The 15007-nt window shown below is 38.6% G+C and overlaps 1 protein-coding gene across 7 annotated transcripts; it reads left to right on the top strand.

Annotated features, from left to right (window-relative positions):
- Positions 1 to 4122: 4122 nt before the first annotated feature.
- On the top strand, positions 4123 to 14142 carry LOC128255452 (Y+L amino acid transporter 2). Of its 7 annotated transcripts, XM_052985111.1 has the most exons (10): positions 6769 to 6925; positions 9918 to 10252; positions 11100 to 11346; positions 12084 to 12157; positions 12215 to 12360; positions 12428 to 12642; positions 12708 to 12937; positions 13164 to 13416; positions 13513 to 13574; positions 13771 to 14142. In XM_052985111.1, the coding sequence occupies exons 2-10, from the start codon at positions 9953 to 9955 to the stop codon at positions 13771 to 13773; spliced, it is 1530 nt and encodes a 509-aa protein (XP_052841071.1). In that variant the 5' UTR covers positions 6769 to 6925; positions 9918 to 9952; the 3' UTR covers positions 13774 to 14142. The 7 variants fall into 7 exon arrangements, with proteins under 7 accessions (XP_052841043.1, XP_052841036.1, XP_052841071.1 ...); XM_052985083.1 differs by lacking the exons at positions 6769 to 6925; positions 13513 to 13574 and adding an exon at positions 4123 to 4253; XM_052985076.1 differs by lacking the exons at positions 6769 to 6925; positions 13513 to 13574 and adding an exon at positions 4260 to 4396.
- Positions 14143 to 15007: the final 865 nt, after the last annotated feature.

The raw sequence follows: 15007 nt of genomic DNA, 5'->3' as shown, positions 1-15007 counted from the left end.
TTCGCTTGATTTCTGGCCACAATCCGCAAGTTCGCAAGCCAAAACTCTGCGGCGGGTGCAAAAAACGCAACAAATCCATTATGAGCTTATGCCGCGAGCGCAGGGTAAACTTTTCACACGAAACGCGAAAGCTTTACATTTTCCAGCGCTGAGCAATTATTTTAAATGCGCCGTCAACGCCGCCAAACACAAACTAACCAGACAAACAGCGGAGTTTGCCGGGGAGTTGGAATCCTCCGACTCCGTACGTGCATAATTAATTCAGCGCATAAATTCAAGACGCCGCCCCGGAAAAAAGGGAGCGGGGCAAGTCGCCAAGGAGCGCGCCAAGTCTATGAAATTATAAACTTAAACTCGCGGCGCGAGTGTCAAATGGTGGCTGGCTTTTTGATGTCGCCAGACAACCAGCCACGACTTTAAATAAATTAAAAACATGAATAATTGTGCCATATGGAAAATGCTCCCTGGCTTCCCTCAGCTGGGAAGCTTTGAAATGGAAACTCAAAAACTAATCCAAATGTGGCAGAATCCATTCGATACAGATCAATCAACTTTCAGATAATTAAAACTGAAAGAGGAGAATAACTTGTTCAACGAAGTGAAAGAAATCAAGAGTCGGGGAGAAATATGCAAAGCCCGTAAAGGACTCAGAAATGGATATGCAAATTGCTGCAGAAAAGCAAAGGAAAGTAAGTAAATGAAAAGCTAACTAAGGTGAGTGAGTGGTGAAAAAAAACCCTGACCAAATATAAAAAAAAATGTGAAGAGGAAAAGTGGCCGTTCAACCATATTTTCGGAGCCTAAATAATAACAGTTCAAGCGGAATTCAGTATTCTAACAAGTTTTGCACTTGGCCAAACAGAAGCTGACGCCTGTTCTCCTATTTCCCATTTTCCCGGACTTTTTCCGCTTTCCATATTGTGTGCTTCAAGTGGCTTTGCTCTTTGCATTTTCGCATTGTCAGCAGACGGCGTCTCTGCTCCACATCCTTTGATTTTGATTTTGATGCCTTGGCAGCTTGGTCCTGGCTCCTTAGACTCTTTGGTAATTGAAAACGCAAGTTAATTTCTCACTTGCCTGTTTCTTTGTTTGTTAGCTGGCTTCAGGGATCTGGAATCTGGGATCTGGGCACTGTCGCACTTATTGTATTACGAAGATTTTTCGGCAAGTTTTCGTAATTAGTAAAGTTTTGATTGTGCGCTCCAGCCAATGTTCATTTGCGAAATGCCTTTCTCAAATTGATTTCAGTCCATGAAAATCAGCATAATCCGACAGCTGGCAGCACTTTGCATAACTACCCACCATCTCACTCCAGGATGCCTCTTCAAAAGCTGCTTTGCACTTCATTTTCTCCCGAGCATCTGAGTATCTGGCTCTCATGGTCAGAAAGTGCATAAATTTGCAGGTGGAAAAACGCTTAATCCACAGTGGACAGAATCGTCAAGGAAATACGTACGCAGTGCAGTGAAGTCTGCCAAACATTTATCGCAATTCGAGACAGGACTTCGGGTAGTAAGTAGCTTAGAACTTGTTTTACCCACCGAGTCGGCAAAAAGTGCGCACTTCATTGATCAGCATTTCTGGGAAAATATTCAAAATTTTTTCAGGCACGAAGCGATAAGCAAATGCATATGAGCTTTTTGCCAACTGTAATCGAGCATTTGAATTTGCATTTGCAAATGTGGAGATGTGCCGGGAAAACTTTGCCGCCAACGCAGAGATGACAAAAAGCGGTGCCAACATTCACATAGTGACATTTACACTAAAAAAAGTATCCTTTACTCTATAATTTTGCATAATAATCGGTTCTAAAAGCTCTGACTTTCTTTAACCAAGAGAATGTTCTTAACAAATATTACAGATATGACACTTCTAAGAGGGTTCATAGTTTTCATTCCTTATCTTGTAGGTCTTTTTAAGAAAAATAAACATAACAATAACAAACGAATGTATTAATAACAATTTTGTAGTTTTTCAAACAAATTCAAGAAATGTTTTATACTTTCAAGAAAATTGGTTCTAAAATCTGTCACTTTCTTTGATCAAGAGCTTCTAAACAAACCTCGCAGAAATTTTAATTCTAAGCAAGTGCTTAGTTTTTATAGCTTATTTCATTTATAAAAATCTCAAATTTATAAAACTTATAATTCAAGACCAATTTCCCTTTTAGAGTTAATATTTTTATGAGTGTATGTACGTCATCCCAGGTCTCCGCTGATACAGGTGCCGGCGACAATTGTCGCAGTCACGTAAGGATCAAAAGCGGTACAAAAAACGCAGACACAGCTATGACATAGATGCGAAAGCAAACTGTCATGGGCCAAAATATGCGCTGCTGCCCTCGATGGACAGTCCATAGTCTGTAGTCGGTAGTCCATGGTCCATGGTCCGTTCATATCCTGCCTGCTCGGCATCCTGTCCGTGGGCTAGACACACAAATGGAGCTTTGATGCCATCAAATTGTGTTTGATGGCGGGTGATGGGCGGCAGGTGAGGCCATTGATTGATTTTACCCTCCTGCAAAACAAACTAATAAGCGAGTGCAGTTGGGAAGTTGGGAGACAAGTCTTTATGAAGGTGCAACAGTGCGTATGCGTGTTGCACACTACGTATACGCACTGGGGAATGCATTTATATAGCAGCTGTAGCATCGGCAATCGCTTTTAAGCACTGAACAATGCAGCTTCCACGCATGAACAGTTCGCAGCTGGATCAAAGTTGCTGGCGCGCACCGCACACACACATGGTATCGGTTCACACACGCACACCCACCTTTTCTGATTTTGGCCTTGTCAACACACTTTTCAAGTGGGTGGGTTGCATTGTGCTCCTGAGTGCAACACATGTTCCAAATTTTACCGGATTTATTCGATATGTTACCTACAAATTGTTGAGAACCACGAAAAGAAATAAATATGAAATAAGTACAAAATGTGTTGGCAAAACGAACTGAAACTTCTCTTCAATAATTCCCACAAAAAAATTATTAGAAAATATTATAATCACAAATTCATTTTGTTTTTTAACTTTCATTTAAATGTTATTGGAATTGCTTCATCAACATAAATGCTTGGGCTTGACAAATTTTGAAAAAGCTTTCATTCAATACCCCCCATTATAAATTAGATCCTAAAAAGTACAGACCTTAAATCCGAACCTAATTTTATTGCTTTTTGATTATGGATTATTAATAAAGTTATAAATGTTACAATCCGCTGGTAAATATATTTGACAGGGATTTGTTAAGCTAATCTAAAACTGTGCCCGAATCACCGCAATCGGTCGAACTGAACTTTCGCTGTTTTTTTTTCCAATTTTCTCCGTTTTCCAGCCTTCTAAATCTACGACGTACGACTTGAAAATTTGTACTTGCATACATTATAAATTATACTTCTACCACTCTTATATTACATACTGTATTTAGCATTTTGCCCAAGCAGTGTAAAATACAGGTATAAAAAGCTTTCCACAATTGTATAAAAGTTTGAAGTCAGCTAAGAAATTGTAGGTTTTGATCTCGGCTTAAAATAATATTAAAATTTTTGGGGGTGCGAAAATTAATTAAGGACTTTTTGAAAAAAAAAAACTGTCCAAGAGCAATGGCTTAAAAAGCGTTCGTTACTAGTCAAGCGCACATAAGTAAAGTGAGAATACCTTTAGCTTGCCAAAGCTTTTTCATAATTCGTTTTTGAATATATCACCACACTCGGGTGTACAAATGCTAAAGCACTCTAAGGACATGCGCAGCAGGACTCCTCTGACCTTGGGTACAACAAAAAATCTTTGGTTCCAGAGAATCCCAGAGAGCAGCAACTCAAAGCACGTTGTGCCAAGCCAAAAAATTTATGCGCGGACAACAAAAGGCATTTGAATCGCTGTGAAACGTGAGCAGACGTCTCGCGCAAATCAAAAAAAAGGGCAGAGAAAACTTGAAGAAGCATAAGTGCCTGGCATAGTTTGAAAGGCCAAGTCCGTGACCAAGCCTTAAAAACCCTTGATGATCGCCGGGGGTTGTGATGGCCGTTTCCCTGGCTGCGAAATGTGTAATTTGCAGTTTGCAAAAGGTTCTCCTCTCAAGACCTTCTTATCGGAGAGTTTTTTGGGGGAGTGGATTACTATTCTCTGCTGATTGCTCTCCCGCTTTTTTTCTTTCTGCGATGCTGTAACCACGAACTGCCTGTCAGTAGAACGCGGACTGTGGCCACGAAAACAAAACTGGTCTTCAGCACATTTTATTTAACACAGCCAACAACGTAAATTGAAAGAATAAAGATTATTTTTTTAATCATTTTAAATATTTAATTTTGTCTGAAAGTGTACAAAAAAAATGTTTAGTTTTAGCCTGATTTAACAAAAGTAGTTCCTCAACTCAAAAAAAATCAATTAATATTTGTGTGTAAGTAGTCCAGAATCCGTGAAATTTTTGTCCTTAGTGAGCTATTTTTGGCCAGCACGTCACAAATGGCAATCCCTGACGTCACAAGCTGCCCACACACCACCACCCACCCACACATACACAGCTTCCGAAAGCTTTGCTAGACACTTTGGCGCCGATTTTTACGGCTAATCAGATATTACCAATATATCGTAAAGAATCTGATGCAATGATACTGTTGGATTTGGTCAGAATCGTCACGAGACGTTAGATTTCTTAGCGACTTGCACTTGAAATTCCAGCCACGTCGTTAAGTACTTGGGCTTAAAGGCAATCTCTAAATTAATGAGCTTCGTTAGATGGGGGAAACAAAATGCCCCCGGCCCACCTATTCCGAAAAGGTGTGTTTTGCTGAACTTATTGGCTATTGGCACGCCGGCAGTCTCAGTATCAAAAGCCGCACACATTTTTTTCGACCAGTTCAAGGCCAAAAGGTGGGAATAACCCTTGGCAAGTCTGAAATTTATTGGCTTTTGCGAGATGGATCACAAAAAAGTTATTAACTGAAATCGCTGAATTCGTTCACTGAGCCCGACAGGCGCAATTTGTCCACCCAAACAGAAACAAAAAACAATTAACGATCGTGATTAGCATTTATTTCTCTAAAAAATTTAAATAAACTCAACATTAAAAATTATCCAAAAAATTATGGTATCTTTCTTCAAATGCATTCGGTACTTTACAATTATTAGTTTTATTAGAAATGTTATCTTAGAATTTCACTAGGTAATATTTGTTTTAATCGAGTATTTGTTTTTGTCTGTGTAATAAATTCTAATTTAGTATTCAAGCCAAGTGGATCAGCTGATTGGGCTCAGCATTATGTGTTGCGTTTCAAGCAAGATTTTTGTAAAACACCTGATTTTATCAAGCAAATATAAGTATTAGTAAATCAATTCCCTAACGAGTTGAGGAAACTCTTAAAGTCACAGACATCATGGCGAGATTTAAATAAACAAAATGATCGTACGTAGAATTACCTTCGAACCGGCCGCTGGACGCACCGCCAATTGTCGTTAGTTCGGGATTTTATACACAAATTGCCAATAAAGAGGAGATTAGGCAACTCGATGATGGGCACTTGGCAGTTTGGGAACCAAAAACCGGCCGCTTAACAGATTGAAATAAGTATTGACAGCCGAATCATCAAACCTGGACCTCAGCCTTTGTTTCTTTGGTCAATAAACTCGCCTGGATCGACGCGAAAGTTAGGTTTAAGTGAAGCTGAAAGGCAGCAAACATTCTCAGTAATATAAGTGATTTTAATAAATTCTACAAAGAAATTGCAGACGCGTCGCCATTGTGCTTTAGTTGGCGACAAATTGCGGAGACAGCTTTGAATTAAGTAATTTGTGTGGCAAATGCAGCAAAGCTTCCAGTCCCCGGTGCGGATATATTCAATTATAGATCGGCGCAAGTGGGCAGGAATAGATTTGAATATTCGCGCGAAAATCAGAGCGTCATATATCTAATTTGCATTTCCAAAGCAGCCTACGTGTGAGTTTGGATAAAACCGCGGCAACCAGACGTACGTTTGTATCTCAGGAAGGGTACTATTAGTTTCAAGTACCCAAAGATAGTTACCACATGGGTAAACAAACAGAAAACCTTCAACTTAATTAGAGTCTGCTCTTGAGCTGTGTTTCTGTGTATCTGTTAGATAAAAGTCAGCGTGTACCATTTTCCCGTCTGTGTCTGCCAAACACAAGAAATGAGAACCATTTTTCGGCAACCACCATACCCCCCTCGAAAACCCAAAAAACAAAAGGTACGAGTCTGACGACCACGATCACGGGAACAAACAAAACGCGGCATCAAAAACTTGTTTCGGTGAAATTACGAATTCAAAAAAACACTTAGTGCCGGTTAGAAACAAGCGAGCCTCTCAAACGAACATCGCACAAGTTTGAAGTAGCGCAAAATCAAACTTTTCTGGCTTTTTTGAAAATCTAGTTATGAACATCGTGTTACACTTCCACCCATAACCCATTTAATTCTCTTGTGTCACAAAACTCTATTTATAAATTTATTAAATGAATTGGTTTTATATGTCAAATATTGCTTTAAAATCCTTAACTTTTAGTTTCAAAATATAGGTTTTTTTAACAAATCGTTTTGTAATAATTCAATGTATTTTGCTAGTTTGATTTCAGTACTAGATCAGAATATTTAAACAGTGCTTAAAATTGAAGAAGTTATATCTTTAGAAACTCAAATAAATCAAACAAAAAAGGTTCAAATTAATTGCACTCTTTGCGTGTAGGAGATAACTTACAGCCGACCAGAGCCGAACCCGATTAACCTCTGGTCGAGATTTCCGGAGCAAAGATGCCTCAGCGCGGAATCGAGCAGCCGGTGGTTGTCAGTCTGCTCTATCCGCTGGTTGCTTGCGGTTCTCGTTCTCCGTCGGAGCTTGCTAGCAACTGATTGTAACTTTCAGTTAGTAAACCGTTTTTTTTTATGCGAAAAGCGCTCGAGCCTCTTAAGCAGGTAGCAAATCCTAATCGCCTCTTGAGTACTTAATTCTCAGCGTTAGTCAAATGGTATACAATTTAAGCAGATAAAATATGTTTGCGCTGCGTGCGCCACACATGTGTTTTGTGATCAAAAGTACGAAGTAAAAACAATTAAAAAAGGTGTTAATAAAACGGAAAAAACTATCGTCAGCGCAGCAGCAGTGAAACACAAATTCAAATTAAAACGCATCAGGCGATTTTGGCAACTCATAAAAACGGTATTAAAAACTGCCCACAACAATTTATGTGTGCAGAGCTGTTGTATTCCAAAAATGCTAAAATCTTGCTTAAAGAATATATTTAGATTTGGTTTTAAATGAACGACTAACTCGGACCTGTTGATTATCGGCATGCGACTCGAGCCGGTTTCCTCTTATTTTGATTTTTGTGAATCAAACGCAATTTCAAATAAATGGTGATAAGAATTTGTTGGTTAAGATGTTTTTGGTGATAATACAACCAGAACAGTGCATTCCGAAGCCGGTATTAAGAATTGAATTTGAAATTTTTAGAAACTAAGTATCGTTCTTAATCACGTGCGTATTACTTTTTTCTGTTACTGATAAAAAGTAACCTCCTATTATTTGCATTATCCAATTGTTATTGCGTACGATATCAGTATTATTTTGTCAGGAAAAAAAATTGTTTTTCCAAAATTAGCTTCAATTAGTTGATAGTTCAAGCTAACTATGCATATATTAAGCACTTGCCTTGAAACCGATGGCGTACACTGATTTATATGGACTATACAATAGCATTTCTGTTTACTATACCAAAATTAATGGATTTTGTTAGTTCTTTTGCGGCGCTGTGTTTTTGTTAACGCCTCAGGTGCGCACACGAACAACAATTCCGATGAATCAATAGATTGTTTTGTATCTTGATTTATTCATAAATTGGGTCAAGTAAATGGGTAGCTGTGGAGGGAAAGACCTAATTGCTTTGAAGTAAACTAATGCCAATACCATTCGCCAGTTAGAAATATAGAAAGAGACCTCCTGGAGGTAATGACTAAGCCATGATGCCAGCACAGTTTTATTGTTAATTCCGCAAATGTAATTTTGTATTATTTCCCTCTCAGATTTCACTTGAATTCCGCACTAAATAGTTGGAATACCCCGATTAGCGATTTTCCATTAAAAATCCATGATCTATTCGAGTATTGCCATTGGAGTAATTGGATCTTTTTCGAACGTTTCACTCCGTTCGGCTTGGTTGGCCAACTGTTAAGCCAAGATTAACGGATGGCCAATTAGTAGTCGGGGGTCTTCGGGTTTAAGTTCTGGCTTTCATTAGTTTGTTCACCTGTTTGTTTTGCTAGTGTCATTCTACAAGTTATTCCATAACTGAATCACACGTTTTGTATTTTAATTTTTCTCGCCTTTTGATGACATGCTAATTTATGCAGAGCGTGGGTCCAGTACCGGCCTGCTTTTGCTTAGAGGAAGTTGTCCCCATCCCCCTCTCCTTCCACCATATGGTATACTAAAGTAAACAATTGGCGTGACCTAATCCCATAAGTGGACGGGGTCCAGGGGAACCACTTCCTTGGCTTTGTGCCGAGTTTATAGGCCCACACGTGCCCTCGCCAGAGGCTAATCAATCAATCTTCAGGCTCCAACAAACTTTTACACCGAAAGGAATTGCCATAATATACATTTTGTGGGTTTAATGAACTTCATGCCGAATATTTGTAACGCGAAGTCCATTGCTTCCTCATCGACGTCTTTTTCAGATAATGAAGTCACGCCTGATTGTAAAAGTCTGTCTACCAGTTTTACAGAAAAAATATGTCTGCTTATTTGTTATACATATATATTTTTTAATGAGTGAAATATGTTCAATACAAAACTGTTCAACTTTTTCGCACAAACTAAATTTTATACTATATGTATATAATTTTCAACATTTTTCTCTGTAGAAATAATACTTTAAAAGCTTTTTCCCAAAACACTGGTGTATATAAAAAAGTCAGAGTAAAAGTAGAGCAAACTATTTACTTCTGCTCTGCCAATGACCTTTAATTACCTTTCACTCAAAAAAAAGAGGAAAGGCAACATTAAAGGGGAGACGCAAAAAACACAAAATTTCCAAGCTGGGATTATAAAATTGCAGGCAAACATTCGCGAAACATTAAATTGAGACATCTGATAAGCCCCAGACAAATATTGCTCAAGCAAATAACAGAATCACAACTTAGCACATAATCTAGAATTTTATATTTCTCTTTTCTCAAACAGCACGGCATTTCTCAAAGTCGGTGGCAGAGGGGTGAATTCCCCTCCAGAGACAAATGAAAAATTAGCTCCATTAAAAATGCAAAAGTTCTTTTACTAAGAGATACACAAATTGAGTGAAAATTATTTTTACTTAAATAATTTACTAAGCTAAACACAGCTAAACAGCTGAACACGTGTAAATTATGGGTCTATAAAACCATATAGTAAACAATCTTGTGAAATTAATCGAAGGTTTATAGATACTAATTAAGGTCGAAGGTATAAAACGAAAAAGTGAGCAGTTTGTAATCAAAGCTTTTTCGTTGATTAAATTGTTCATAGATAGAAGTTTTTATCAGAAATAGTACTCGGAAATTATATATTAATTTATTATAAATTTTATCTGGTTGTGATCCCAAAAAGTTCATCAACGCATAGAGAAGAATCAATTCAACTATAATGAAGTCGAAAGGATAGTTATAACATAATTAGGTACAACAGGCAGAAAACAGTTTTTAGGATTTTTACGTAAAACAAACAAATTAGTAAAAACAAGTAAAAAAAATGTATAAATGTTTATACCCTGCTTTTGCACATTAAACAAGTCATTTCTGTGTGTTTAAAAAATTTTTAAAGTGAAAAAGTAAGTTCTCGCAAATTTATTTTTCATGAAATACATTATTATATATATGTATATAGTTTTCCTTTCGGAACACCATTAAAACTATTCATGTAATCTCTCTTCAGGAAACTTTTAAAGTGCAGAACGCAGTGCTGACAGGATGGAAACGGAGTCGTTGAATCGGAAGAACTCCTCGCGGAAGAGTTCGATTGTGAATGGAAACGGGAGTGGAGATGCCTCCACGAAGTTGACCAATGGCGATGGGGGGGATGGTGGCGATGGAGGCGGCGGAGGTGAGGTGACACTGAAGGCCAAGATGAGCCTGCTCAATGGCTGCACGGTCATCGTGGGCTCCATCATCGGATCGGGCATTTTCGTGTCGCCCACGGGAGTGCTAATGTACACGGGCAGTGTTAACCTGGCTCTCATCGTATGGGTCATTTCCGGACTCTTCTCGATGGTGAGTGTAATGCGTATAAATAACCTGATATGCAAATGGGAGTAGGGCATTCGATAGCCTAGACACCTGTTGCCATTGCTCCAGGTGTAAATAACCTGCTGGTAAATAACAGCTGGCTTCGGAAAATGGAAATAACGAGTGGGTGGAACTTAGCAAAGGACTTTTTCATTCAATTACGAATGCTAGCGGAGTGCCTCTGGGTCCCTTAATGAAATTATTGAAATTCCTGAACCCAATTCAAGAACCACCAACCAAACACCCACTCGCACACGCACACTCGCTAAGGCACGCACACAAACATGACAAGTCCATGTCAAACGCACTCGATGCGGCTTCAACTCAATAAAATTACGTATACGCAGCACTGCCACTGACAGATGACAACGATTGCGCACTCCCACAACACTTTAAAGCAACCTATATATTTACAGCATTAATCAAAAAGCTCTAAGGAAAAGCATCGATGCTATATTTTTTGCTTTAAAACCTTTAGCACAAATTTCAAATATACAGACAACTGCTCACATTCTTTCTTCTCTGGAATAATTTTGTAATTTGGTTTTTGATTTTCCGTTAATTTATGTAAAATACAAATGCTTTTACTTTATTTCGATATATATAAGATTTATTAAAAATTTATGAACAATTTTAAGGCAAGATGAAGATGTATTTAGAAAACCAATGTAAATGTTTTTCACTCATAAAAAATGATCAACTTATCCCCATATATTTAATCTATTTAAAACATTGTTCGAATTATTTAAAATCGTACATTTCATCAACTTGAGAATACTGACCAGCTTATTGTATTATTGTATTGCTTATTGTATATAATTGTACCTTTCAGGTGGGTGCCTATTGCTATGCGGAGTTGGGAACGATGATAACCAAGTCGGGAGCTGACTACGCCTACATCATGGAGACCTTCGGACCCTTCATGGCCTTCATCCGCCTGTGGATCGAGTGCATGATCGTGAGACCCTGTTCGCAAGCCATAGTGGCCCTCACTTTCAGCACCTACGTCCTGAAGCCCTTCTTCCCGGAGTGTTCTCCGCCGGAGGATTCAGCCCGCCTCCTCGCCGTCTGCTGCATACGTGAGTTTCGTTTTCTAAAGAAATAATGTTAATTTTAATGGGCGGAAGAACCTCCCCTGAACCGTAATCTCTGGACTCGCGTACTTGACCTATAGATTAGAAACAATTTAAATGCATCCCCCGAGTAGCGAGCAAATAAACACGCTGAAAGAGTTTGCCATGTCAGGCTTATCAGTGTTTTGTTTTGATTTCTGCTTTGCAACAAATTCAGATTGGACTATACAAAAATGTGGCTGTATCTGGAAAATAAAAAATTATCACAGTTATTATTAAGCGCATAAGTAAATAAAACACAAACTAAATAGTTCAGATTGGAAAAAACATTTTATGAGTCTACTGGTTTTGATTATAAAACCTAATAAACATAAAAAATGTGCCACAGATACTTAATGAAAAATAAGTTTCCCATTAAGTTTTTAGTGTTCAAACCCGAACTCACTTGTTGATTGTCGCCGCTTCCCCCATTACTTATTTGATAGTATTAATACTGATTTAATTGTGCGGAATCAAGTGCGTTTGCATGAGACAATAGCGGGGGCAATAGCAATAAATAACGAGTTGTCACATTGTCACATGAAAATCCTCGCGTTATTACATCACCCACATGGGTCGTTCGCATCTCTGGGCTTTTATCTTCGGCGTGACACCGAAGTCGTGATGGTGGCTCGGATGTGGGTTAAGCAGCCTGCTCAATAAACACATTTTCATTTTCCATTTTCCCATTTGGCTTTTTGCAGTCGTGCTAACCCTAATCAACTGCTGGGATGTTAAATGGGCGACCGCTGTGCAGGATATCTTTACGTATGCCAAAGTAAGTCGGATAATAGAGATTTCCTGGGGAAAAACATACTACGTCACACTCTTTTAGCTGTTGGCCCTGTTTGTCATCATTGCCACTGGCATGTACCAACTTTCACTGGGCAATGTGCAATACTTTACTTTCGAGAATTCGGACACTAAAGTAACCTCCATTGCCTTGTCCTTCTACTCTGGTCTCTTTGCCTACAATGGATGGTAAGCGGATTAGAATGCCTACGGGTAGACCGTTGCTAATTGGCTTTGTTTGCTCTGCTGTTGGCAGGAACTACTTGAACTTTATTATTGAGGAGCTGAAAGATCCCGTCAAGAATCTGCCGCGCGCCATTGCAATCAGTTGCACGCTGGTCACTGTGGTCTACGTCATGGCGAATGTGTCCTTCTACACCATTTTGTCGCCGGATGAGGTCCTGGGCTCCTCGGCCGTGGCAGTGACATATGCGGAGCGGGCCTTTGGCATGCTGGCATGGACCATTCCAGGTGGGTGTACCCAAATGCCTTTTATAGACTGGCAGTTACTTATGCTTGGCCTTGACTCTTTTCAGTGTTCGTGGCCTTGTCTACTTTTGGAGCAGTTAATGGCATCCTGCTGACCTCCTCCCGATTGTTTTATGCCGGAGCCAACAATGGCCAGATGCCCGAGATCCTCACCATGATCCAGATCCAGAGATTCACGCCCACTCCTGCGGTTTTGGCCATGGCCTTGCTATCCATGTTGTACCTGACAGTATCTGACATTTTTGCGCTGATCAACTATGTGGGTTTTGCCACTTGGGTGAGTTAAGCACGGGTCCATTACTAGGCCACTAATTTCGTTAATTTTATTTTGATATTTTTCTGGTATTTACTCAATACTTATTGAGAAATATTTCACACACAATAGTTCCAAATTCATGAATTTCTTATGGCATTAAAAGCTCAATTTTCTGGGTATTTAAATCTTCTCTTTTGTCTCCAATTTACCATGTCTTGTATTATAAATTTTTTTGAACATTTTTCAGCTGAGCATTGGAGTGGCTGTGCTGTGCCTGCCCTGGTTGAGATGGGCCCAACCCAATCTTCCCCGACCCATCAGAGTGCCCATGGTCTTCCCCATTGTCTACCTGATTGCCACCATGTTCGTGACCGTGGTGCCCATGTACGCCAGTCCCGTGGAGACCGGATATGGCATCCTGATGATTCTATCCAGCATACCCGTCTACCTGGTCTTCATCGCCTGGAAGAACAAGCCTATTTGGTTCCAAAGGACCATGGGTAAGTGGTCAGCCAAGCCAATCTAATTCACTGAAAAGCTTCTTGCTCTGTTATGTTGATTTGTCACGTGAATCCCACCCATTTTTGATATTCTAGGCGGACTAACACAAGTTCTACAGAAAATGATGATGGTTGTGCGTCCCAAAGCGGCGTCAAAGGTTTTTAAGTTTGCTATTTTATCCTAGACTTACTTTGGTTTTAACATTCGAATCACCTGCCTGCCTTTACTTCAGCACTAATTTCTGAAAAATAGTACTAACCAATTTACTTTGCACCCCTAACTCTAGCTAACTAGTAGATTAATCAGTTCAATGACATAAAACTAATGCCAATTTTATTTTTCTTACCTTTCAGTAAGCCTCACACGATTCCTACAAAAACTGCTCATGGTACTCGGCAAGCAGACGAAACCAGCTCAGGTGTAAAAAGTGCAGAAAGTTTGGGAATGTTTGGAAAAAAGAGCAGAGATTAGATTTGAAGTTAGCCAAGAGCAGAGAAAAGCATTTATAAGCACACATTTGATTGCATTCTTGCATTATATAGACAACGTAAACGCTTTTGTGTAGCCAACCAATGATATACATCAAAAACACACGAAAATTTCTGCCAGCTTCTGGGCGATATATACTATACACATATATATTTTTATATACCCAGGGTAAGTTGTGTCCAGTAGGTTTACAATAAATACTAAATTAAGGTTCAGCTCTGGTTGCTAACTTTATGTGAAAAACACTGTGGAACAAAACGGGAAAATTACAAGGAAAACAAGTTGTCCAGTGCTGAGCATTAATTTGGTTATTGATTTTGGCATTTTTAATAAAACTGTGCAGGCGTAACGAGTCTTTAGAATTTTCGAGTAATTTCAGAAAAGTTAAATACACTTTTAAAACTGTGAAACCTCCAATGAAAACTACTATTAAATTTACCATTCTGTTCGAAACAAAGTCCAATTTATAAACATTTAGGAATGAAGTAGAAATGCTAGAAGAACGCTTGAACATACTCAACAGAAGGATCTACAGAGAATAATTAAGACCACATTTTGAATATTTTTCATAGATTTTAGATGGTTAAGATTAAATGGCACTGCAATTTTATTTCAGCTGTTTGGTTTAAGTTAATATTATGATTAGATTGCTCAGGTTTCATTTATGAGAGACCTTCTTGTATAAATCCTGGTTGAATCTAGCTTATCTCACGAATACAAAAACCATCGCCTAATGCACATATCCAACAAGAGAAACGATTTAAAGTTGTTAAACGATAACAGGAACATTGCCAACATACATATTGAAATATATTGAGAATAACACTATATGCTAATTGTTGTCTAATTACATATACCAATCGAATTGAATTGAGCTAGCATTGATTTTGAACATTCATTAGTTGTTGTTGCTTTGAGTGTTTGGCATTTAGTGTTATTCTAATCAAAATATTATTGCCTATTTAGCATTCAACTATTTAACTATTACACATAAAAGGTATGAAGCCGCAGCTGGGGAATCTGTTTAACTACTATGAAACATATTGTTGACAATAATAATGTATTTATATATAAATGTATATTATATTATATGTTTACCCT

Source organism: Drosophila gunungcola, chromosome 3R, assembly GCF_025200985.1.
Source record: "Drosophila gunungcola strain Sukarami chromosome 3R, Dgunungcola_SK_2, whole genome shotgun sequence".
Classification (NCBI taxonomy): Eukaryota; Metazoa; Arthropoda; class Insecta; order Diptera; family Drosophilidae; genus Drosophila; species Drosophila gunungcola.
The sequence above is the reverse complement of the archived record's forward strand: the minus strand, read 5'-3'. Positions and strand labels throughout refer to the sequence as shown.